The sequence below is a fragment of the Dromiciops gliroides genome, chromosome 6, assembly GCF_019393635.1.
Source record: "Dromiciops gliroides isolate mDroGli1 chromosome 6, mDroGli1.pri, whole genome shotgun sequence".
Taxonomy (NCBI): Eukaryota; Metazoa; Chordata; class Mammalia; order Microbiotheria; family Microbiotheriidae; genus Dromiciops; species Dromiciops gliroides.
Window position 1 is genome coordinate 106,739,967 of NC_057866.1, and position 23,203 is coordinate 106,763,169.

At 44.5% G+C, this 23,203-nt stretch overlaps 2 protein-coding genes across 6 annotated transcripts in view; both read left to right on the top strand.

The window, feature by feature from the left end:
• The window catches only part of ABCC8 (ATP binding cassette subfamily C member 8), a 124,279-nt gene extending 110,606 nt beyond the window's left edge, over window positions 1-13,673 (top strand). For all 5 annotated transcript variants that reach the window (XM_043969966.1, XM_043969967.1, XM_043969969.1 and 2 more), the window contains 4 exons: window positions 2,389-2,492; window positions 3,522-3,655; window positions 11,717-11,779; window positions 13,420-13,673. In XM_043969966.1, the coding sequence (XP_043825901.1) occupies window positions 2,389-2,492; window positions 3,522-3,655; window positions 11,717-11,779; window positions 13,420-13,557 (439 nt within the window). In that variant the 3' untranslated portion in view covers window positions 13,558-13,673. The remainder of the gene's footprint in view (window positions 1-2,388; window positions 2,493-3,521; window positions 3,656-11,716; window positions 11,780-13,419) is intronic.
• A 6,369-nt stretch (window positions 13,674-20,042) lies between these two features.
• On the top strand, window positions 20,043-22,910 carry KCNJ11 (potassium inwardly rectifying channel subfamily J member 11). Its single transcript, XM_043971783.1, has one exon. The coding sequence runs from the start codon at window positions 20,560-20,562 to the stop codon at window positions 21,760-21,762; it is 1,203 nt and encodes a 400-aa protein (XP_043827718.1). The 5' UTR covers window positions 20,043-20,559; the 3' UTR covers window positions 21,763-22,910.
• The last annotated feature ends 293 nt before the right edge of the window (window positions 22,911-23,203 follow it).

A 23,203-nucleotide genomic window follows, 5' to 3' on the forward strand; every position in this document is an offset into this window, starting at 1 on the left:
GCATGCTTCAACATCATTCTCTGGAATCAGGGTTGGTCACTGGAGTGATCAGAGTTCTGCAGTTTTTCAGAGCTGCGTGTCTTTATAACACTTTTGTTAGTGTATAAATAGTTCTGCTGGTTCTCGTTTCATTCCACATCAGTTCATACCAATCTTCCCAGGTTGTTCTGGAAATGTATCTATTGTCTTGCCCACATTAATACAGCTAGTCAGTATCTGAGGCTGAATGCAAACTTAAGTCTTCCTGACCCCAAATCCACTGCTGCCTTGCTGGCACCATTGACTGAAATTAAGTATTTGGTGGTGGTAGGTTTGGCCTCGTGCTCTTTTCCACCCCCTAGGACTATTCTGCTATTGTTCAAATGAAAAGTAGTGACTTACTACTCGCCCCCCCCCCTCCCTGCAATAACTCTCTCTCAGGTCCAGATCCCAAACCCCTGGGTTCTGTTAAGGGCTAAAATTCTAGCTAGTCTGTCTAAAATATCTAATGAGTGGTCGCCAATAAATTATAAGCTTTAGCAAGAGTTAGACTTTTAAGCATTTATTAAGGAGAATAAGAATTTGGTAAAGAGAGAGAAAAAGGCCTAGATTCCTATCTATTAAAGGGAGAGCACATTTCTAGCTCCCTTCTCCGCCAGAGTCCTCAGGAAAAAAGACCGAGACTGAGCGCCAGTCTCTTCCTTCCTCCTCCCACTAGTCTGCGTCACTTCCTGACTCCTGGTCTTGCCCTCAAAGACCTTCCCTTCATGGGCAGAACTCTTCTACAGTAAGTATCCAGCAGGTGGCGTCATTCCAATCGTTACAGTTCCATGTCCCAACAGGGACCAGGACTCTCCAACGAGATCAGCTAAGAGGTTGGACTAGATGGCCTCTGGTGTCTCTTCTAGACCTGAGATTCTGTGTTTGTTTGATCTTCATCAACTAGTCTTTACTGAGTCCCTATTGAAGGTTCCAAAATATACATCTTTAGTCACATCTTTCAAGTTTCTGGACTCCTTCCCACACACATACACTGTGTTGTTATTCATTCATTCATTTGCTCATTCAGCAAAAATCTTCTAAGGACCTACCATGTTGGGAAATGCTGGGGGTGGGGGGACAAGGTGCAAAGATGAATTAAGAAATCATTTCTGCATTGGACAAATGAGACATATATGCCCTCTGTCATAGGCAACCTTTGGTATGAGTCCCAAGTTTCTAACCTATAAGCTTTAAAAAGGGCTGAATAGGAAACTGGGAGTTGCTTGAAGCCCCAAAGCCAACAGGACTTGCAGAAGGAGAGTACACACACACACACAAACAAACACACACACACACACACACACACACACACATCAAAGGCTACTTCTTAGGGCTCCAATTTAGGCAGGGCTAAGACCAAAACAATATTGGTCTGACGCAAGTAGAAGGGAAAGGATAGGCTAAGAGGTTAGTAGCAAGATTTCACAGAACATCCAAGATGGCAGGAACCTCCTTGGTCATCTACCCAGGTAGGAATTCCCCTGAAAACATCCTCATTGAGGAGTCTTCTTGAAGACTCCAGTGATAAAAAGAAATCATTCCTCCAGAGGCCTCCCATCCCACTTTAGGACAGTTCTGATTGGGAGCAAGGTGTTTTGTTAGAGCAAACTGAAATCCAATGTCTACAACTTCTACCTCGTTCTGTCCTCTGGGGCTCAGCAGATCAGGTTTGAGCTCTGCTCTGGGGCTCAGTGGAACAAGCTTACTTTCTTTTATCTATGATGGCTTCACTTCAAATAATAAAAGACAGCTCCCAAGTTTTCCACCTAAATTTTGGCTTCTCCAGGCCACCCATATCCACGTACTTTCATCAGTCCTGATGTCACAGTCTCCAATCTTCATGGTGCCATGAAAAGATGAGTGGATTTAGAGTGAGGACCCAGAGGCTCTAAGACCAAATCCTATGTGACATGGGGCACTGAGCCCCTTAAACTTTCTGAGCTCCAGTCACCTCATCTGTAAATGAGGGAGTTGAACTAGAGACATGAGTCACCAAGGTGAAGAAGACAAACGGAGGTCTTCCTCTGTGATGGAGTGTCTGGAGGATCACTTCCAGCTCTAAATCTCTGAGCCTGTGAACTATCCCAGTCATCCTCCTCTGAATGGGTGCCAGCTTGTCTATATCTTCCTAAAATTTGTGCCCAGAACTGTGCACAGCTAGGGCTCTAGATGGGGTCCAACCAAGGCCCAGAAGCCCCTCTTTGCAAATGTCAGCCCAAAGAGGATTCCTGATCTTGGGGCAAGATCACTCATTGCCTTCCCAACCCTATCCTTGGCCCCGCTCTTTGCAATACCCTTGGGTTATGGGGGTGGGATGGGCCAGGTTACTCACTGGCTATTAATTGAAGTTTCTGTGCTGTTCTGCAGGTTCAACCTGGATCCAGAAAAGAAGTGCTCAGACAGCACCCTGTGGGAAGCCCTGGAGATTGCCCAGCTAAAGCTAGTGGTGAAAGCACTGCCGGGGGGGCTAGGTAACTGTGCCCACCCCCACCTCCCTGGACTGGCTTCCTGCCAAGTTGGGGAGGAGTCCTAGCTCTATGGGGGCTAGTTCCAGGGTCAGTCTACATGAAAGCTTGGGCACATATCCATCTGTTCTCCCACCCATGTGTGAATGGAGTAGATGCTTACACATATTTTTCACACATACACAGAGCCCAGCTATTCCCTATAATAACTCCAGGGCTCTGTTTCAAAGCCTTGAGGCACCAGGCACATCAAGGGGCCCTGGAATTCCTAATAGTAATGAATTAATTGTTCATATTGATAGTGCTACAACACTCCTGGACTCATTGATTCTCCTACCCCATCTCTCACCTTTGTCCCATCCCATTTATCTATCCATCCATAGAACCCTGGGAATGGGGAGAGGCTAGTGAGCTAACTAGTGTCCCCATATAACATGCAAGGCCAAGAGATGGAAATCACATATCTTAGTCCAGACAGGGATAGAGTCAAGACCACCTTTGCCCACAAGACAGCTGGGCCCTCAAACAACCAATCAATTTATCAAGAGTTATTACAGTCAGGTTAAAGGAAGGTGGGACTAAAGTGTGCTTTAGGAACAACTGCCTCCTTTCTTTCCCACAACCCAGGACTCTGAAAGCCAAGCCAGTATAGTTCTCAGTGACAGAAAACCACCTAGTGACCAATTATCAACCCATGAAAAACATACATATTCATTCGTTCAATTAGCATTTATGAAGTACCTGCTGTATACCAGGAACTGAAGATGCAAAGACGGAAATGAAGCAGTCCTTACCCTCAAGGAGCTTACACTCTGTGAGAGGAGACAACACATACATGTATAATTATATACAAGTCACACATAAAATAAATAAAGTATTTGTAGTAGAGGGAGGCCACTAATAAGTGAGGAGATCAAAAAGGGCCTCTTATAGGGAGTGACACTTAACTTGAGCCTTAAAGGAAAGGAAGATGGCAATTCTAAGAAATGGAGGTAAAGTCATACATACACACAAAAAGTCATTGTTGTTTTGCAGATGCCATAGTCACAGAAGGTGGAGAGAATTTCAGCCAGGGACAGAGGCAGCTCTTCTGCTTGGCAAGGGCCTTTGTGAGGAAGACAAGCATCTTCATTATGGATGAGGCCACAGCCTCCATCGACATGGCCACGGTCAGTCCTGGGGGGGGTCTACAGTCAGTTTTAGGTGGTGATGGTTAGGGAATTGAGAGGAGAGGAGGGAGGGAAGATTGTTATACAAAATATCTCTCAACCCATAGTGTGGGTGTTTAAAAACAGAATAGATGTGTTATGGAAATAAGACGAAGAAGAAAAAAAATGAGCTATGGTGTTCCAAGTTCATGCACACATGTATACAGGGATTCAGGCATCTCCATGGCATTATTAGCCCTGCTTTTCATAAATGCTTGGTGGTTTGTTGAATGATTGTTAATGAAAAAAAGAAAATTAGCAACTCTCAGTATTGAGTAACCCTCTTTTACTTCCAGAGTGGTGTTTGTAAAATAGGGGAAGTTATGATAGAGAATACTAAGAATCAGTTATTTATGCCATCTGCAAATTTTAACTAGAGGTGCTATAAATGAGAGGTCTTTTCCCAGTGACCAGCAAGTTGGTGTTACCATTGGAAAAACTAAAACTCACATCACTGTCAATATTCTCATAACATCAAAATATATAGCAAAGTTGCAGATGAACAGAAGGCTGGTTCATGGGTTCTTCTTGGAGAACTAACAAAAGAATTAGCCGATTTGGTTTCAACATGTGTCCAAAGTCATCAAGAAATATCATTTCATGGGAAGCTCCTACATGTACTCTTGCAGTACTTCTGTTAAGCATAAGCAAAAAGACTAACAGGGAACAGTGGTCCATGAACCAACTTTAATTGCAGAAGATGCGAAGGTAGAAAAAGTCTGTGAAGAACTTGACAAGAGCCTCCAAATAAGTCAAGGAATACTGGAATACTTTGATGCCTAAATATGAAGATGGACATAAAAGAAGGGGGCAAAAGCATATTTGGACAATTTGATTCAGGTTTGAGAAATGAAGAAATCCAAAGACATGCTGGCTAGCCAAGAGCCTCACATATATAAATCATGAATGTTTCCCTTTTTAATTTTTTCAATTGATTTATGCCCCTTTTAAATCACAAGAATTTTCTAATATTCCCCACTCACCACCTCCTTCACTCGCCATTGAATTCTCCTATTTAACAAAGAAAAAGGGTTAAGAATAACAAGGTAGCCACATCTGACAACATATAGAATATCCCATTTCCTCTTTACTGGCAGGAGGGATAGGTATTTCATCCTCTGTTCTTCAGATCTAAGATTGCTTATTGCAATTAATCCGAATTCAGCCGCCTTCTGGTGTCATTTTTGTTTTGGGTTTTTTGGAGTTTTTAAAATTTTTTTTCTAGTGTCATTTTTTATACTATAGTAGTCTGTGTATATTGTTCTCTGGGTTTTGCTTTGTGAATATTTTATTCCAAAAGAGAATCTAATAAGAACTGAACAACATCAAGAGACAAAAGAAAAAGAAGCAGGAAGAGGAGAAATAGGAGGAGATGATGATGATGCTGTAGGAAGAGAGAGAAAAAGAGTAAAGGACTTGACTATATCTTAGCAAACAGGAAACAACTTATTACTTAATGTGGGAGTCATATCAGAATCAACTCTCCTTTGCAGTTAGGTCATCAACTAGTTAGATCAAAGATCAGAATCAATATTGATTTGATTTAGCAAAAGGCTAAAGACATTGCAAACAGTTGCAATAGTTTCTACCTGAACTATTCACACAAGTCACCAATGCTGGGGGGAAAATGAGAAATGGGAAAAGGCAGAGATTATTACCATTTCCTATAGAAGTTTAATGAATGGAAAACTGTTGTTACTATTAAGAGACCAACAAAGCCTATAAACATTGATCTTCTTGACAAGTGGAGAGAAACAGAAGTCAAAGGAAACAATGGTGTAAAATACATACTTTTTTATAAGACAAACCATAGGAAGATGGTGGAAGACTGCAAAGATTGTCATCTCATTAAAAATGAAAAGGAATCGGGCAGCTAGGTGGTGCAGTGGATAAAGCACCGGCCCTGGAGTCAGGAGTACCTGAGTTCAAATCTGGACATAGACACTTAACACTTACAACCTGTGTGACCCTGGGCAAGTCACTTAACCCCAATTGCCTCACTTTAAAAAAAATGAAAAGGAATCAAAGTAAAAATATATCCACAGAAAACTTGGTATGAAACTCATAGGGCTATAGTGTCAGAGAGCTAGAGCTGGAAGGGTCCTCAGAGGCTAGATTATCCACTCCAACCATCTCATTTAGTAGGCATTAAAATGAAGGCCCATGAGGATAAGTAACTTTCCCTGGGTCACTATGATCTTTGATTCCAGACAATTCAAACTTATCTGAACCACAATATCCTGAGTCAACATAAATGAAATTGGCAAGAGGATAATAAAGGCAGAAAATGAAATAAATTTGTCACTATTTCCTTAACAGTCTATTTTTGCCACCAATGACATACCTAGACACTAACGACTCAGTCCCTAACATGCTCCATGACAAAGTAGAAATGCCACTTAAGCAGCTTAACCAGTCTCCTCAAAAGTACATCTCCCGGGGCAGCTAGATGGCGCAGTGGATAGAGCACCGGCCCTGGATTCAGGAGTACCTGAGTTCAAATCCGACCTCAGACACTTAACACTTACTAGCTGTGTGACCCTGGGCAAGTCACTTAACCCCAATTGCCTCACCAAAAAAAAAAAAAAGTACATCTCCCCAACAATCCATGCTTGAAGCAATACAATAGAAAACATTAAGAGATTATTTTTACAAACTATCTCAGGAAAGGGAAGATATCAAAAGAAAAATAAAAAAACAGACTATATTAACATCCAAAAAAGAGAATATGCCCATTTTCTCACCTTTATAGAATTTTTTACAAAGGTAATCTACATGCATATTGAAGGCATCCTTGATGAAAGTATAATAGGCAAGCTTTTGAAAACAATTGACAGAAGACTGCATCTTAAGTGTCTCACCAGTGACTGTAAGATGCAGAGGATGCAAGATCCTTCTCTCTTTATCCTTTGTACATTTTTAAGTGTCTTATTTGGTAGAACAAAAAGCAGTCCAACAAGACTTGTGGATCTGAAGATCATACAAGTATAGCAGAGGGTTGACTAAAGAATTCCTGATCAATTGACTCTACAAAATCAACTTGTTGAAATTATAAGACATAAAGGGCAGGTAATAGAGGCTATGGTATGTAAGGATGTTTGCCTTTCAGACTTAGAATGTTCACTCCCTTAGATGTTATCTGTTAGCTCAAAGCACGAGTATTTTCTAAATGGAAATAGTAGCAACAATAATAATGATACTGTAATGTATAGGCTCTGGCCCTCTCTCCCAAAGTTGTACCAGCTAAATCCCCTCTCGGGGTTCTAGAGGGTAATCCTGAGATATTAGGGTGTTATCACAACACATACCCCAATAACTTGGGATGTGTTTTCCTATGAATACACATGTCATCAGCAGAAAGATTATATACAGAGTTTGCATGCAGAGAGACACATGTATAGGGAATACATGTGTCCAATGTAACTTACAACCTTGGTCTTTCAGGACCCCAAGATATTCTAGTTATGCTATTGTTCCTTTCAGGAAACAAAGTCTCAGTAAGTCACTCTACTAAGCTGCATAAGTTGTCTCTGAGACTGAAGGAAAGGCTCTAAGGCTAGACCAAGTATCTACTGTTTCTAGTTTCAGTCTCAGGTAACACCCATCCTTGAGCACTACAATATATATTTAGAAAGAACCAGAGCCCACACCCTAGGACCTGCAGCAGCATCAACACCCCTCTTGACAACTCTGTCTTGACTCAACTTCACAGCTGGGCCTTGGACCTGCCCACTACTGGGCACAATCTCCTATGGTCATATGCTTCTGTTGCAAGATGCCATTACCAGTGGTTGGGGATCAAAGAGGAAGAGCAGAGAGAAATCCCCTCCCCATCCTTGCAGCACTCTAGATCAGGCACAAGAAAGAAAGTGAAGTGAATTCTTCTTCCATAACTGGTTTATCTAATTCCAGAGCAGTCTGGTTTACTTTTTTAAAGCCACCAGGTATGTGGTTGATCCTTAACTTCAGCTGATGAGTCTTTCATATGCAAATGAGCCACTAAAAATCTGAAAGGGACCACACTCCTCACCAGGTACAAATTTCACCACTCCAAATCTAAAAGGGGTATACCCTGATATCTTGTTGTCTCTGATACCTGCCTCTTAATCTTTTAATTTCATCCAGTAGATTGGGAGGACTCAATTGATTAGGAGTCCTCTGCTGAAACTCCAGATCCACAAGATTCTTTGATGCATGAAATCACAGAGATAACATTAGTAAATGCTCCTCTAATTATGAACATGCACTAAGACATAAAATAAAATTATATTTGTGTGTATGTATATTTGCCAAAATAATTCACCTCAAGCATGGCAAATATCTTGCACAAATTGGAGAGGTATTCCCCATAGATGATAAAGTTTTCCAGAGGCTTTTGAAAGAATTTGGGAGACCATCTAATCCAACCCATATACTATAGAAATTCCCACTAGAACATATCCAACAAATAGTTGTCCAGACTCCACCTGAAGAGTTCCAAGCAGGAGACTCCACCACCTCTCAAGGAAGGTCTTTCAATTTTGGACAACTCCAATTGAAATTTTCCCTCACATTGAGTCTAGATTTGCATCATTGCAACTTCTATCCATTTCTCCTTGTTCTGGCCTCTGGGACCAAACAAAATAAATCTAATCCTTCCTTCACATAGCAGCCCTTTAAATACTTGAAAACAGCTCTCATAATAGAAACCACATCCTATTCGAGCATGGTTTTGTATTGATTGAATCAAGTCCCAGAGCACTACAGGGCCCCCTTGATGATATCCATGACTATTCAAAAGAGATCACCATAGCAATCAATAGAGAAAAAACTAAATGGATGAAAAAATGTCTATTGTCTGGTCTATGACATGAAGTTGGATGGTCAATCTATCAATACAATGTACAATTAATTAAACTCCAAATTGAATAAGACTAAAATGCATTTGAGAAAATGATCAGGGCTTTTAAGGATTCCTAAATTGTCCCTTGACACAAGCTTCATCTTTTTTATTCAATTGTCCTCCATATGGTGCTATATCCTTGTAAATATTGAAAGGCCCAGAGGACTCAAAGTTGAGGGCAATTAAGTGAGCACTAGCAGGCTACAACATTTTTCCTGTAATGGTTCGTGCACAAGGAGGGATAAAATCCAGAAAGTGGGTTATTGAAAAAGATGAGTTCATCATGTGGAAAGAGCAAGGAATAAAAGACAACAAGATGCTCCACTGGTACCCCATATAACAAAAAGACTTAAATGAAGGCCTCCAACAAGGATGCATGGATTCACTGTGGAGTAACTGTGGAAGAATATGATCGAGAATCACAAAGAATGAGGAAGCATGGATAGCCTGAGATCCATACTGACAGAGGAAGTGCCAAACCAGTGAAATCACCAAGTACCAGCATGGCATGATTGAGAGCAAACCTCACCAAACCAACTTCCTTTCCTTTTTTTTTAGACAGGGCTACTAGAATGGTAATTCAGGGAAGCTCAGAAAATAGTTTAAATGATAAACCCAGGTTGGCACATGATAATTACTGCTTCTTTTGCTGGCTTTTAAATGTTCCCTTTACTAAAGCCTCCAAAAATTTTGCTAGGAATCAAGTTATTGGTTTATTGTTTGAAAAGCCTATCTTCTTCTGCTTCTGCTAAACGACACAGTAGGTAGTGTGCTGGACAGCTCCTCTTTAATTTTTTTTTCCCGTGGCAATGAGGGTTAAGTGACTTGTCCAGGGTCACACAGGTAGTAAGTATCAAGTGTCTGAGGCCAGATTTGAACTCAGGTCCTCCTGAATCCAGGGCTGGTGCTTTATCTACTGCACCACTTAGTTGCCCCCTCTCCTCTTTAAATCTTGAGTTTAAATACAGCCTTAGAATCTAGCTGTATGACCCTAGGCAAGTCACTTAACCTCTCCAAGTTCCAAGCCACTCCCTAGGATTGTAAGAGGCTGAGACGTTGCTAGCCTGCATTGATAGAGGTGGTTTCCCTTCCAGGGAGTTCCTTATGCCAATGAAATTCTGGGTGCAGACCTTATCCCTCTAAATTGTTGCCAGATCTTGCCTTTTATACCTGCATAATATCTCTTGTATATACCCTCTTCTCTCTCCTGATACTGCCACCATGCTGATATATGCCCTTATCACTCCATCCTTGGACTGTCATTCCAGTATCTGAAGCTCTAGTCCAGAAATTCATGCCCCACTCCCCCAAACCATCTTCTTTACCAGCTGAATCATCTTCCCAGCTGTTCGCTTCCCATACCTTCTTTTTAATTTTCTAAAGCAATGATGTCAAACTAAAATAGAAATGGAGGCAACTAATCCATCTATAAAGATCCCTGTTGAGCAGCATATTGACTTAGTTTTAAAATGTAATGTTAGCTGTTTTATTGTGCTTTTATTTACTTTGTTAAATATTCCACAATTACATTTTAATATTGTTTGGGCTCAAGGAGTGTTGTGGGCTGAGGCTGCATGTTTGACACCTCTGAAAGCCCCTTTTTTCAATTGGCAGCCATGAGATAAAGATCACCTATGACCTGATGGTCTTCACTTTCTTGCCTAGTTTCCTGCCTAGTGTCTCCTGTCAATTTCATTCGTCTCCACATGAATCTGTACAAATGAAAAGTAGTCATCAGATTTAACAAGTCTCAAGATTTTGTTGTGGCATCCCAGATACATATGCCTTAGGAAATCAGTGTATTCCTTGATTGTTCATGTCAAATTGGTACATGACCACCTCAATACACCTTATTAGCACTGATCCTTTCCTTCTGTGGTCCTAACCCTAACCCTAGCCCCCTCCCAGAGATACCTGGGGATCATCATCATTCCTTGAAAAATGGGAAGTGGATTCTTCCTCATAATCCAGTTCTACTCTCTATAGAAAAAGCCTCAGGGGCAGCTAAGTGGTGCAATGGACAAAGCACTGGCCCTTGATTCAGGAGGACCTGAGTTCAAATTTGGCCTCAGATACTTGACACTTACTAGCTGTGTGACCCTGGGCAAGTCACTTAACTCTCATTGTCCCACAAAAAAAAGCCTCAAACCTAGCGATTATCTCCAAAGGTTGAGTAGTGCTTCTTCCCCCATTATCCTTATTATGTCACATTCCTCTACCTTCCAACCTCACGACACAGATTTGGATAAGCCTTATATTTGGATAGCTCCTTATATTTTTTCCTTCTTTGTTTTCTTCTTGAATCATTTTCTCCATTCTTTCAAGAAATGCTTCAGCCTCCCAGATAAGCTACAGATTAGAGATGCCTTCCTCCAGTCTTTTCAACATTCTCCTTTAACAGGGAGACCAGTGTACATATGTCATTGCTAATCAGTTCTATATGAAGCACAATCTCTGCAGCTCATGGAAACATTCACTTCATTTTTTTTTATACCTGCTGAAATGAATTTTGAGTTCCCTGTGGTTCTCCTTGCAAACTCTCCCCCATTACTTGCGTGGCTGATTGCTCCTTTACCGCATGGGTTTGGGGTGGGGCAGGACTCCTAAATAAGGCTCATGGTGGGGGAGGGGGATTGGGGGGTACAGTGTTTGAGTTGGTTGTTTTGTTTTGTTTTTTCACTAAGTGTTCCTGCCTTTTTCTCCCATCATTTCGCATTGCTTGCACAGGGAAATTTGAGTTTCAATTAGAAGATCAATAGCTGCTCTTCTATGTTTCCCCCAAGGTCTTCTGTAGAAATGTACCTTTTAACCATCCCTCGCCTCTTCCTTTAGCTTGTCTCCTCTAATCATTTGTCAGGTTCTGTGTGCTTGAAGGTCTTCCTTTTTTGCTCAGGGGTGGGGTTGGGAGTGTCACAGATTCCCTCCATGTGGCCACAATTGGTTCAGTCTCTGTTGACTTTAGCAATGGTTCTACAGTGGGAACAGTAGTGGACAATAGGCAAGAGGGGTGGGGAACCAAGGTAGTAATGATGGGAGATTGTCTCCCTGAGATTCTCTCAAGGCAGGCCAGGGCTACTTCCTGTTCAGGCTCAGCCCTCTTGGGGAAATGACCAATGCAGCTTTCATCTCTTTTCCCCCAGGAGAACATCTTACAGAAGGTGGTGATGACAGCCTTTGCTGACCGCACTGTGGTCACCATAGCGGTAAGGGGACATGATGCACACAGCTTTGGGAAGGGAAAGCCCAGGGAGCATTAGACTTGTGGTGGGCGGGGCCTTTTAGGGAAGCCACCTACATAAACCATCTGCCTGTTCTAACCACAGTCATACACAGGACAGTCTCTTCCTTTTCCCATACCCCAAAACTGCAACCCTGCTGCACCAATAGATTCAATTTAGTTTGAGGCCCTTTAAGACAATCAAGTATGGAGAGAGGGTTAGCCTTGAAACATAATATATACTTGCTGTGTGACCCTGGGCAACTCATTTAACCTCTTAATGTTCTAGGCAACTCCCTAAGATTTAATTTGTTGAGAAGGTGCCAACCTGCACTGGTAAAGGGGGTTTCCTTACCCGGGAGTTCCCCATACCAACGAGGGAGAAGGGCCAGGCATAGCCTCCTCTACCTAGTCTCTATTTCACTCTCCTTCTAATGAGGGGGGACTTCTGATTGGAGCCTGCATTTGTTCTGACTCGTATTCCAATTCTCATTGATAGTCTTATGGTTCTTCCTCCTTCATGCTCTCAAGGCTCATCTACCTGGCTCCCCAGGGTGTCTGGGACAAGGGTAAGGGAGAGGTTGGCTTGTGTGTTCTTGGACCATTAGTTTCAATTGACTCCTGAGAGAGCATCCCTAAGTGTCTGAGTTCTCAAGGGTTATAGTCCCATTGACTAAATCTAACAACAATGAGGAAGAGGAGGAAGAGGAGGATAAATCAGTTAGTATTTGTTAAACTAAGGTTGGCACAGGACTTTGGGGCTGTTGATCTCATTTTGACATCACATCAACCCTGTGAGGTAGATGCTATTATTATCTCCATTCTACAGATGAGGAAACTGAGGCTGAAAGAGGCTAAGTCATTTGTCCGGAATCATGCAGTTAATAAGTGCCTGAGACAGGGTTTGAACTCAGGTCTTCCTGACTCCAAGTCCCAGCATTCAATCCACTGTGCCGCATAGTTGCTGTTATCTCCAAAGCAGAGAATAGATGGCGGTCATTAGTTTGTAATCATCTTGGTCATTCCCAGCTATGGATAGGATGGAGCATGGATAGGATGAAAAGGAGGTAACCCCAAGAAACACAGAAAGCCCAAGTGACTTCCCCATTCAATGAGTAAGAAGCCCAGGGGCCACATGCATCAAGGTAAACATGCACTGCATGTTAGATTCTGATGTTGGATCTGATTATTTAACTTGTGGGTGAAGAGTAAAGAGACAAGGCTGGCCCTCTGACCTTACGGGAAGACACAAAGGAGCCGCTGCCCTATGATGGGGTACAAGTTTGAGCATTAGGTTACAGGCTCGAGCAATGGGTTTTGTGTCTCACTTTCTAGTATAGATGTTTACTTAGCTCTGCTGGTTCATCTCAACTCTACTTAAAGCCCCTCTGGTCCTCCCTCCAGAACTCATTCCCTGGCCACACACCCTGAGCCCATCTTACCCCACTTTCCTCATACCTCATCCCCACTCATACCTTTCTCTCTTTCCAATGCTGAATGTCTATCCATGCTCCCCTTCCCCTCACAACTATAGATAACCTCAGCCCTTCTTTCCCTTAACATGTGCCCTCAGCTCCCTCTAGTTTGTCAAAGCATCATAGCCCCATCTGGACTTTCTCTCTCCAGCATCGAGTGCACACCATCCTGAACGCCGACCTCGTGATTGTGATGAAGCGTGGAGCCATACTGGAATATGATAAGCCTGAGGTGCTGCTCAGCCGCCCAGACAGTGTCTTCGCTTCCTTTGTCCGGGCTGACAAGTGACCTGGGCTGGAATGACTCTAAGTGCCATTTTCCCCCTTTTTGCCTCCTCCTCCAACCTGGATTTTCTAGCTGTATAAATCATTTGTAAATAAAGAGATCAATTATTTCCTACCAGATCCCCCAGAATTCCTATGGGGCTCCTTCATAATCCTCTACCTAATTTGGAATCCTGGTAGCTTGGTAGGTAGAGTTCCTAGGAGTATAGAATCCCCCTTCAAAGCACTAGCCTCTTACTAGAGAAATGCAACTATACCTCAACTAATATCCAGATTATGTTGCATGTGTAAAAGCATGAAATCATGGATAGAAAGCTGGCCTCAAAGGCAGGATTCAAATCCATCCTCTAATCCATAATGACGGTGTGACTCTGGGTCAAGTCACAACTGCTCAGTACTCTAGGAAATTCTCTAAGACTTTAAGTTGCAGAGAAGGTGCCAACTTGCACTGGGAAAGGGAATTTACTCCTCTGGGAGTTCCCTCTACCACTGCAATCATAGGTCTGCTTTCTATTCACTATGTAACACTAGCCCCAGTGGCCATCCCATGGAGTGGGATGATGTTGATTGACTTGAACCCTGGCCACTCCAGGGGGACACATGAAGGACGTATCAATTTGAGATGGCACAACAAACCCTGGCTAGTCTCTTGGTTCCCCATCCCTTAAGAGTTGGGGTGTCGGGAGAGAATTGAAACAAAGCTATATCAGGAAAGACTGAACCAGAAAGAATAGCCAACTTAGGTTTTAAAAGAAGTGGCTCTGCCTCCTTACTCTCCCATTCTCCATGCTCTGAGAGGGCATCTCTCATATTGATGCCATCTCTCTCTCTCTCTCTCTCTCTCTCTCTCTCTCTCTCTCAGATTTTGCTTGAAGGGGTAAAGAACAGGCATGAAGATGTCCACTGTTAGACTTATAATTTGCATTCAAATCAACGAATACTTCTTTTTTTTAAGCAGCACAATAATATTGGGGTTTAAGATTTATTTCACTATGCCAATATTTACGTACTGCTAAACAAATACTTCTTAAGCTAACACTTAGTAGACCAGTTAAGTAATTTGATACTTCAGATACCTGTAATTTCATCAATGTAGATACTACCTTTCATCAACACAGATCACAATCCCACAGTAGCTGAAAAATGCAGCACCCTATGACAAGTTAGTGATGAGCCCATGTACTTGGGACCTTGGATCAAAGTCCTGTCATCCATCATTGGGCTCATTCTTGGAGCTTTCTAATTGGATAGACTCTGCCATCTACTACTCCCAATAGCCTCAGAAAGGTCAAGATGACAGAAGGAGGAATCAGAGTGGGACTTTGAGTTAAAACCTGTGAAATGTTTTCTTTTTCAAAATAGCTGCATTTTTCGAGCAACCAATCCATGTCATAAGAAAGTGAGTCACTCTCTAAAGCACAGCATAGCAGAAAGGTTACAATCACAGAGGCAATCTTTCTAGGCCAGGAGTTCTTAGACCTGAGATCTATGAACTTGGTTTTTAATATTTTGGTAACTGTACTTCAATATAATTTGTTTCCTTTGTTATTATATATATCTTATTTTATGAACTTTAAAAATACTATTGTGAGAAGAAGCCTCTGGCTTCACTAGTTTGCCACAGATTTGGGTCCAAGACATGAAAAAGAATGAAGAGCCCTTGATCCAGTCTAAATGTTTAAAATCACATGCTTTATTTTGAATTGGTGGATTTGGGAATAGAATGCCAATTTCCACCTGGATCATTGCTTTCCTTTGTCTGATTTCATTTCAACTATCAATCTTGTAGCTTCTTCACCCTGTTTCAGCGCCCAGTTTCTGTTTACAGGACCAGTGGGCAGTCTTAAATTCACCCACAGGTTTTCACTGGTCTACTAACCTCACCTCCAGAGGGGCATCACCTCTTCTGATACCTCTTCATGCTATGGAGGTGACTGTGCCAATCAACAAGCATTTATTAGGCACTTACTTATTAAGCCAGGCTCTGTGTTGAAGATAGAAAGACAAAAATGAAACAGTACCTACCATCATTACTTGCTTACAGTCTCCTATTAAGCTTGAAAAACTGACCCACTTCATCTCTATAGGCTTCTGTTTCCTTACTTGTAACATTAGGCACTTGGTTGGGCTCCTTAACCTTTAATGATGCTTTCAGCTCTACACTCTACAACATTGTAAAATGGTTGCAATGATAGTCTCTGAGGCTGTTGTCAAAGAACCAATGAGTCTGGTTAAGTTCAGAGGAGCTTGTCGTCCCTTGGTTGTCCAGGTGATGAAATTTGCAGCCACTGTAATTCCCAAAAGACTTATCTAGACAGCAACTGTTATCTGCATTCATGGAGGGACAAACCACAGAAGAAATCATAACCCATTGCTGTACTACAATGTTAATTCTTTTTGTTTGTTTGTTTTTATTTACTTACTTACTTACTTGGTTATTCATTCATTCATCTGCTTGTTTATTTGTCTGTTTTGAGCGTTTTCATTTATAGTTTTTGGTTCCAATTTTTATCCCCCCCCCTCCCTGAAGTGGTAAGTAATCAGATATAGGTTATACATGTAAGATTATGTAAAACATTACCATATTAGTCATATAATGTTAATTCTTGAGGCATACCTGGAATGGCAGCTTCTCTATGAACATTACGTCTGACTCTCCCACCTTTTGGGTCCTCTACAGTCTATTTCACCCATCCTGAAGATGTTTTTTTATATATATTATTCACTTATTGAATCATCTATTAACTGATGAACAGTTCCTCAGTTCAAGGTTCTGAGCATATATTGCTGGATATGCCCTTTTAGGGAGGGACTGCAATCAGCAAGTCTTCACTGAGCACACAGTGGGCGATGCTAGGCCTACCTAATTGGGAAATTCAAGAATAGAAATCAAAATGTGCCATTCCTCTCATGTCCATTCTCATTAATGGTCAGAGGCCCATGAGAGAGGTCAAGTTGCTGGAAACTTAACCACACACCATAAGATTGGATATTGCCTGCCTCCACCCTACATATACAGAGAGAGAGAGAGAGCCAGGGATCAAGTGGAGGGAACTGGGACTCAGCTAAGAAATAGAAGCAATCACAGCTCACATTTCCAAATCTCTTCCCCATCCTTTCTCTCTTGTCATTGTCCCTACAGCTCTGTGAAGTAAGGAGAACAACAATTATCATCCCCATTTGATAGATAAAAAACTAAAACCCATTCAACATCATGGATATGGTAGATGGTAAAGCTTGGGTGTGAATGCTACTCTTCTGACTGCCAAGTACAGTGCTTTTAGAAGGGAAGACATTTTTTTTTCCAAAACAACAACAACACCACCTACAAGCCAGGGTATAGGCAAACACCTGCATGTACGCACAGAGTTCCCCAGGATCAGAAGAGCAACCTCTGATGAGAACTATAACCTTGTGTGGCTCTCTAACCTATGATGAGGCATCAGAAAAGATGATGCCTCTGGAGTCAAGGTTAATAGACCAGTGAAAACCTAGGGTGTGTTAAAGACTACCAGTTGGTCCTGTAGACAGCACCAAGAGCCTAAACCAGTGTGAAAAAACTATAAGATCATTGGCACCAAAATGAAACCTGACAAAGAACAGCAGTGATAAAGGTGGAAATTATTTGGGGTTCTACTCTTTGTTCCACAGATTCAAAGTGAAAGCATATGGATTTTAAACATTTAGACTAGAGCTTTTGATGTTCAGTTGTTTCCAGTCATGTCGGACTCTCCATGACCCCATTTGGGTTTTGGGGATTTTTTTTTGGCAAAGATGCTGGAGTGGTTTGCCATCTCCTTCTCCAATAGACTAGAGCAGGGGCTCAATTTATTTGTATTTTTTGTAGTCCAAGGAGGTCATGTATAAATGTGGTATATTGCTATATTATAAATGATGTTATTGTATAAATTGGATTTACACACTGCTCCCCTAAAATCCTCTTCTGATGCCTCACTGTGATGTGGAAGTAACCCTGGGTCTTTAGAGACAGTGCCAGGGAAGGGCAAGTTCTATCAGGGACCACTTTCAACTCAGGCCTGATAACAGACTCTACATTTGCTATCTGAGTATCAGCCTAACAATGCCTAGGCAGGCTTGTCATAAGACTGGCTACAGTAAAATGAATTTGGGCATGGAGCAACTCTCAAATACAGTAAAATAAGTTGCACTATGGGTATATATGCAAAAATAATTACAGATAATAATAGCAAACAATTACTTAAGCACTTTGTAGATTGCCTTACAAATATGATCTTAGTTCATCTTCACAACAACCTTGGGAGGTAGATGCTATCCTCAGTTTACAGAGGAAGAAACTGAGGCAGACAGTAACTTGCCCATGATCACACAGCTAATAAGTGTCTGAGGTTGTATTTGAACTCAGGCCTTCCTGACTTCAGGCCCAACTCAGCACCACCTAGCTACTTAATTTGCACTCCCTCCCTCCCATTGTTGTTGAAGAAAAAGTGTTTTGAAACCTTCAAGCCCTATGGAAATAGGAGTTATGATCAGCATCACCAAATAAGAAGCTTGATGGAAGGAATCATGTTTACATAGACTCAGGTCTTCATTCCTACCCCTCCAACACACTTTCCACTGTATCACCTAGCTGCCTGCAGTTCTCTGAAATATTGAAGAAAATTGAATTTTTGAAAATTGAATCTGTTAAAATGTCACTGGAATTCAGCATTGGAAAGAAAGCCTATTGTGAATCATTTTTTAAAGTGAAGAATTCTATAAAGAGAATGCCTCCCTCTTTCATATGCTTTGTAGGTTTGGAGTGTAAAATGAGGGGGGCTGCACTAGCTGACCTTTTGGGTCCTTTCCCACTCCAAATCTATGATTGTCACGAATCCGGGTTTGCTTAAAGAAAGGCATGCCTGTTTTACATAATTGTACATGTATAACCTAGATCTGATTGCTTACCGCCTCAGGGAGGGGGCAGGGGAGGGAGAGAGGGAGGGAAGAAAGGGAGGGAGAGAATTTGGAACTCACATTTTAAAATAAAAATGTTTATTTTTTAAAAAAGACAAGCCTGTAAAATTTAAATTCTAATAGAAAAAGCAACGAGGCTATGATGCCCTAAGTGTGTCCTGAATCCAAGAACTGGGGAGAGCTCAGCTGTATATATTCAGGTGAGTGGGCTTTAGGAAACCGGATCCCGGTTCTGCCACCAAAAACTTATTCCATGACCTTCCCTTTCCTGGGCTTCAGTTTCTCGAACCGTAAAATGTTCTTCTAAGGGCCTTTCCAGCTCAAGTTTTAAGAGTCTATGAAAGGCATCCCCTCCCCCTCTAAGCTATGTAATACAGAAATAGCGGTTGACTACTTTCCCTCAGCCATTTGGCCGCGGGGCTGGGGGAGGGGGGGGGGGGCGCCAAGGATGGATAGGCAGGTGGGGAGGAGGTCAAAGCCCAGGTAAACAGTTGGGAGCTGCCCGCCTCTGGGACTTCCTCCACCTCCCTGCTCCCCCAAAATCAAACAAATTTGACCCCCGCCTTGTGCGCGCGCGCGCGCACACACACACACACACACACACACACACACACACACACACACACACACACACTCACACACAGCCTTCCCAGGAATCCCTGGGTCCAGGGGCGGGTCCGGGACGGGGCGGAGCCGCATCTTTGCAGTAGTCCCCCTTCTACACGCACCCCCAGTCCTCCGCCTTCCTCCCGGCTGCGGCTGATCCCGGGTCAGAGTCTCCCTCTGGTGGCCTCTGGGTCCCCGCTCCCGCCCTGCGGCAGTCAGGGCTGGGACACCGTTCTGACAGTCACCCCGATGATCTCGCCCTCCTGTCCTCGGCCTGCGCCTATGCTCCTGCCGCTGCTGTCTTCATCTCCGACCCTCCCTCCCTCCAGCATCTCCAATTTCCACGCCCGTCCCTATCTCCCCTGCCCTCATCACCTCCAGCCTCCTGAGCTCTTACCTCCCCCAGTCCCATTCCCAACTCCAAGCTACACCAGCCTCCGGTACTCCGCCATCACCCCAGCATTCTGCATCTCCTACCCTCTTAGCCTTGGATCCCCACTTCTACATCCTATCCCCCCGCCTCAGGCTCCTGCAGTTCCTCTCTTCCCCATCCACCCACTCCATTAGCCTCCCTCAGTTCCTACCTTCCTTTCCCATTCTTCACCCCACCCCCGGCCTCCCTCTGCTCCTAGGCCCCCACCGCCACCCTGTACCCTCCTGCCATCCATCAGTAGAACCCCAACCAATTTTCTCCTCTACTCCACCCCTCCTTATCTCATCTCGGCAGGGTTCCCAGCTCTCCACCTCCCTCCCGGAGCTGGAACGCAAGCCGAAGTGGCAGGGGACGCTGGACAGACGGACAGACTGACAAGCTTTGACAGGGGACTAGGCCTGGCACTGGCGTGGAGGGCGGGCTTAGGGAGCAGCAGCAGCGACAAGACGAACAGCAGCAGGTGCTGAGCTTAAGGGGAGGGGGAAAGGAGGAGGCTCTGAGCTGGAAGGGGCGGGAGCAGAGCTGGGGTGGTGGTTGGAAAAGAGAGGGAGGAAGAGGTTGGAGTCCCCAGACCCTGTGGAGAGAGGTTCAGGATGCAGCTAAAGGGCTTCCGGTGAAGAACACCGAAGGGGGGGGGACTAGTGGAGAGGTGAGAGGGGCAAAGAGAGAGTTAGTGGGAGGAGGCTGGACCTGAGCTGTGGGATAGGGAGAGTGGCTAGGGTCAGTAGGTAAGGGGATGGGTTCAGGGAGTGAGGCTGGGGGTTATTGATGTGAGACAATGGACAAGAGCAGTGTGTGGGAGGTGAACTGATGCCAGTAGCACCAGGAAGTGGGGAAGTGAGCTAGGGGCTGTAGGAGCTAGAGGGAAGAAAGGTGGGGAATTGCCTGTTGTACTACTTGACTGCTTTCCAACTCTGACTTGGGGTGGAGACAAGATCAGAAGGTGGGTCTGGGTTGGGGATTGAAAGGACAGGTAAGGGCTAGGCTGGTAGGAACCCCCCCCATGGGGGAAGCCTAGGGAGGGCCTAAGCCATGCTGTCCCGAAAGGGAATCATCCCTGAGGAATATGTACTGACTCGACTAGCAGAGGATCCAGCAGAGCCCAGGTACCATGCCCGGGAGAGGAGAGCCCGCTTCGTGGCCAAAAATGGCAACTGCAACGTAGCCCACAAGAACATTCGGGAGCAGGGCCGCTTCCTTCAGGATGTCTTCACCACCCTGGTGGACCTCAAGTGGCACCACACATTGCTTATCTTCACCATGTCCTTCCTGTGCAGCTGGCTACTCTTTGCCATGGCCTGGTGGCTCATTGCTTTTGCTCATGGTGACCTGGACCACAGCACCAAAACTGAAGCTGGAGAGAATGATGCTACCTTCATCCCCTGTGTCACCAGCATCCACTCCTTCTCCTCCGCCTTCCTTTTCTCCATCGAGGTGCAGGTGACAATCGGTTTTGGGGGTCGCATGGTGACTGAGGAATGTCCATTCGCTGTCCTGGTGCTGATTGTGCAAAACATCGTTGGGCTCATGGTCAATGCCATCATGTTGGGCTGCATCTTCATGAAGACAGCCCAAGCCCACCGCCGAGCTGAGACACTCATCTTCAGCAAGCATGCAGTCATTGCCATGCGCCACGGCCGCCTCTGCTTCATGCTGCGCGTGGGTGACCTCCGAAAGAGCATGATCATCAGTGCCACCATCCGCATGCAGGTGGTCCGGAAGACCACAAGCCCTGAAGGCGAGGTTGTGCCCTTGCACCAGGTGGACATCCCTATGGAGAATGGTGTGGGTGGCAATAGTATCTTCCTGGTGGCCCCACTCATCATCTACCATGTCATCGATGCCAACAGTCCCCTGTATGACCTCGCCCCCAGTGACCTGCACCACCATCAGGACCTGGAGATCATTGTGATATTGGAAGGTGTGGTGGAGACCACAGGCATCACTACACAGGCCCGAACCTCCTACCTTGCCGATGAGATCCTCTGGGGCCAGCGTTTTGTTCCCATCGTGGCGGAAGAAGATGGCCGCTACTCAGTGGACTACTCTAAGTTTGGCAATACTGTTAAAGTGCCCACACCTGCCTGTACTGCCCGCCAGCTAGAGGAGGACCGAACTCTCTTGGACTCTCTGCCTCTCGCCTCTCCCAAAGGGCCCCTACGCAAGAGGAGTGTGGCATCGGCCAAGCCCAGACTCAAGCCCAAGTTCAGTATCTCCCTCGATGCCTTGTCCTAAGGGCTGCCTTCACTATGTGGGCCAGCTCAAACTCCCCAGGCTTTCCTCCCTCCCAATACTCGGCCTTAGGGCAGAGACCTGATCCATCAACCCTGCATGAAAGAGGGGGGTGGGGGTGAGGAATGGCCTTTGGTCCGGCAGGGCCTTCTGTTTATTTACTGAGCTGCTAGGAGCTGGCAGTGATTTCAGGGCTTCAGTGTCTCCTGACTCTTGCTCAGGGGTGTTATGGGGTATTTATCACTGAGCTATTTATGGGCTCACCAGGTCTCAGCTGCATTCAGCTATTTTTGTCTCTGCTCTTCCCAGCACCAACACAGGACTGGCTCAGGCCCCCTCAGAGGCAAAGGAGACCTAGACCAGGTTGGGGGAAGGGAGGTTGGGGACAAATGCTTTAGTCTGAGAGTTGGGCCTCAGAGTCCAATCCAATACCACTGACTTGTGAGCCAGCAATCAGCCCAGTCCTGAGGCAGGTGGGTGCAGCTTCCCAATGCCATCTTCTCTGTCCCTCTCAATATCTCTTCCCCAAGAACCAGCACCACCAACTAAGATTGCATAACCTTTCTTTCTCTGTCTCCACAATTTCCCATCTCTGGGGGAAGTAGAATGGGTGTCTACATCAGAGCCTGGGTGGAGGCGAGCCAATCAAAGAAGGGAAGGATGCAAGTTTCCCACTAGAGTCTAGAGCCAGACAGTCATAGCCTCCTCCATCAATAGTCCCTCTCCCAAAACCTGCTGATGGTACTTGGTTCTGGGGATAACAGACTGACTTTGGGAGGAGGGATGAGAAGAGTTTGTCACCGCACTGTCAGACATACTACCACAAAAGGGACCCTAGGTGTGAGGCATTGGGGAAACTCATGGAAAAACAGTCTCCCCTGGCACAGTTGCAATGGGTGCTGGGTGCAGTAGGAGGAGGGAGTATATGCTGGCTTGGGAGCAGGGGAGGGGAGTGCAATTCAATAGGCATTTGATGGCTCAGGATAAGCATCAGTCTTGAAGTTGGAGTGAAGTATGATCCTAAGCAATCTTTAGTCTGGATGCTGTTACCATGAACAGGGAATGTGCTGAAAAGGGAGCAGACTGTGCTGTGTGTGCTTTTCCAGGAATATGCCATCTCTGGTCTGTAAATAAAACTTCCCCCTCCTCTATCCTTAACTCCTGTGTGGTTCTTATCTTCAATGGCAGACGTATCAGGGTAGAGAATGTGTTGGTTTTAGGGCAATGGCTGACCCATGATGTTATAGCACTACTGATTGGTGAGCTACTCTCTGGAGAAGGAGGGCTGATGAATGGCAAGCTAGGGAAAGGACCTGGCTCTGATATAGGGAAAAAGCAGGGAGCTGTCTGGGCTTGGGGAGGAGGGGGAGGCTTTTCTCTTTCCTCTGTAAAGAAAGCCAAGGACATTGGACTTCAGCAGAGAGGCTAAAGCAACAAGCATGCT

Coding starts and splice junctions, on each gene's coding strand:
- KCNJ11 (XM_043971783.1), top strand. CDS start 20,560: ATGCTGTCCCGAAAGGGAATCATCCCTGAGGAATATGTACTGACTCGA.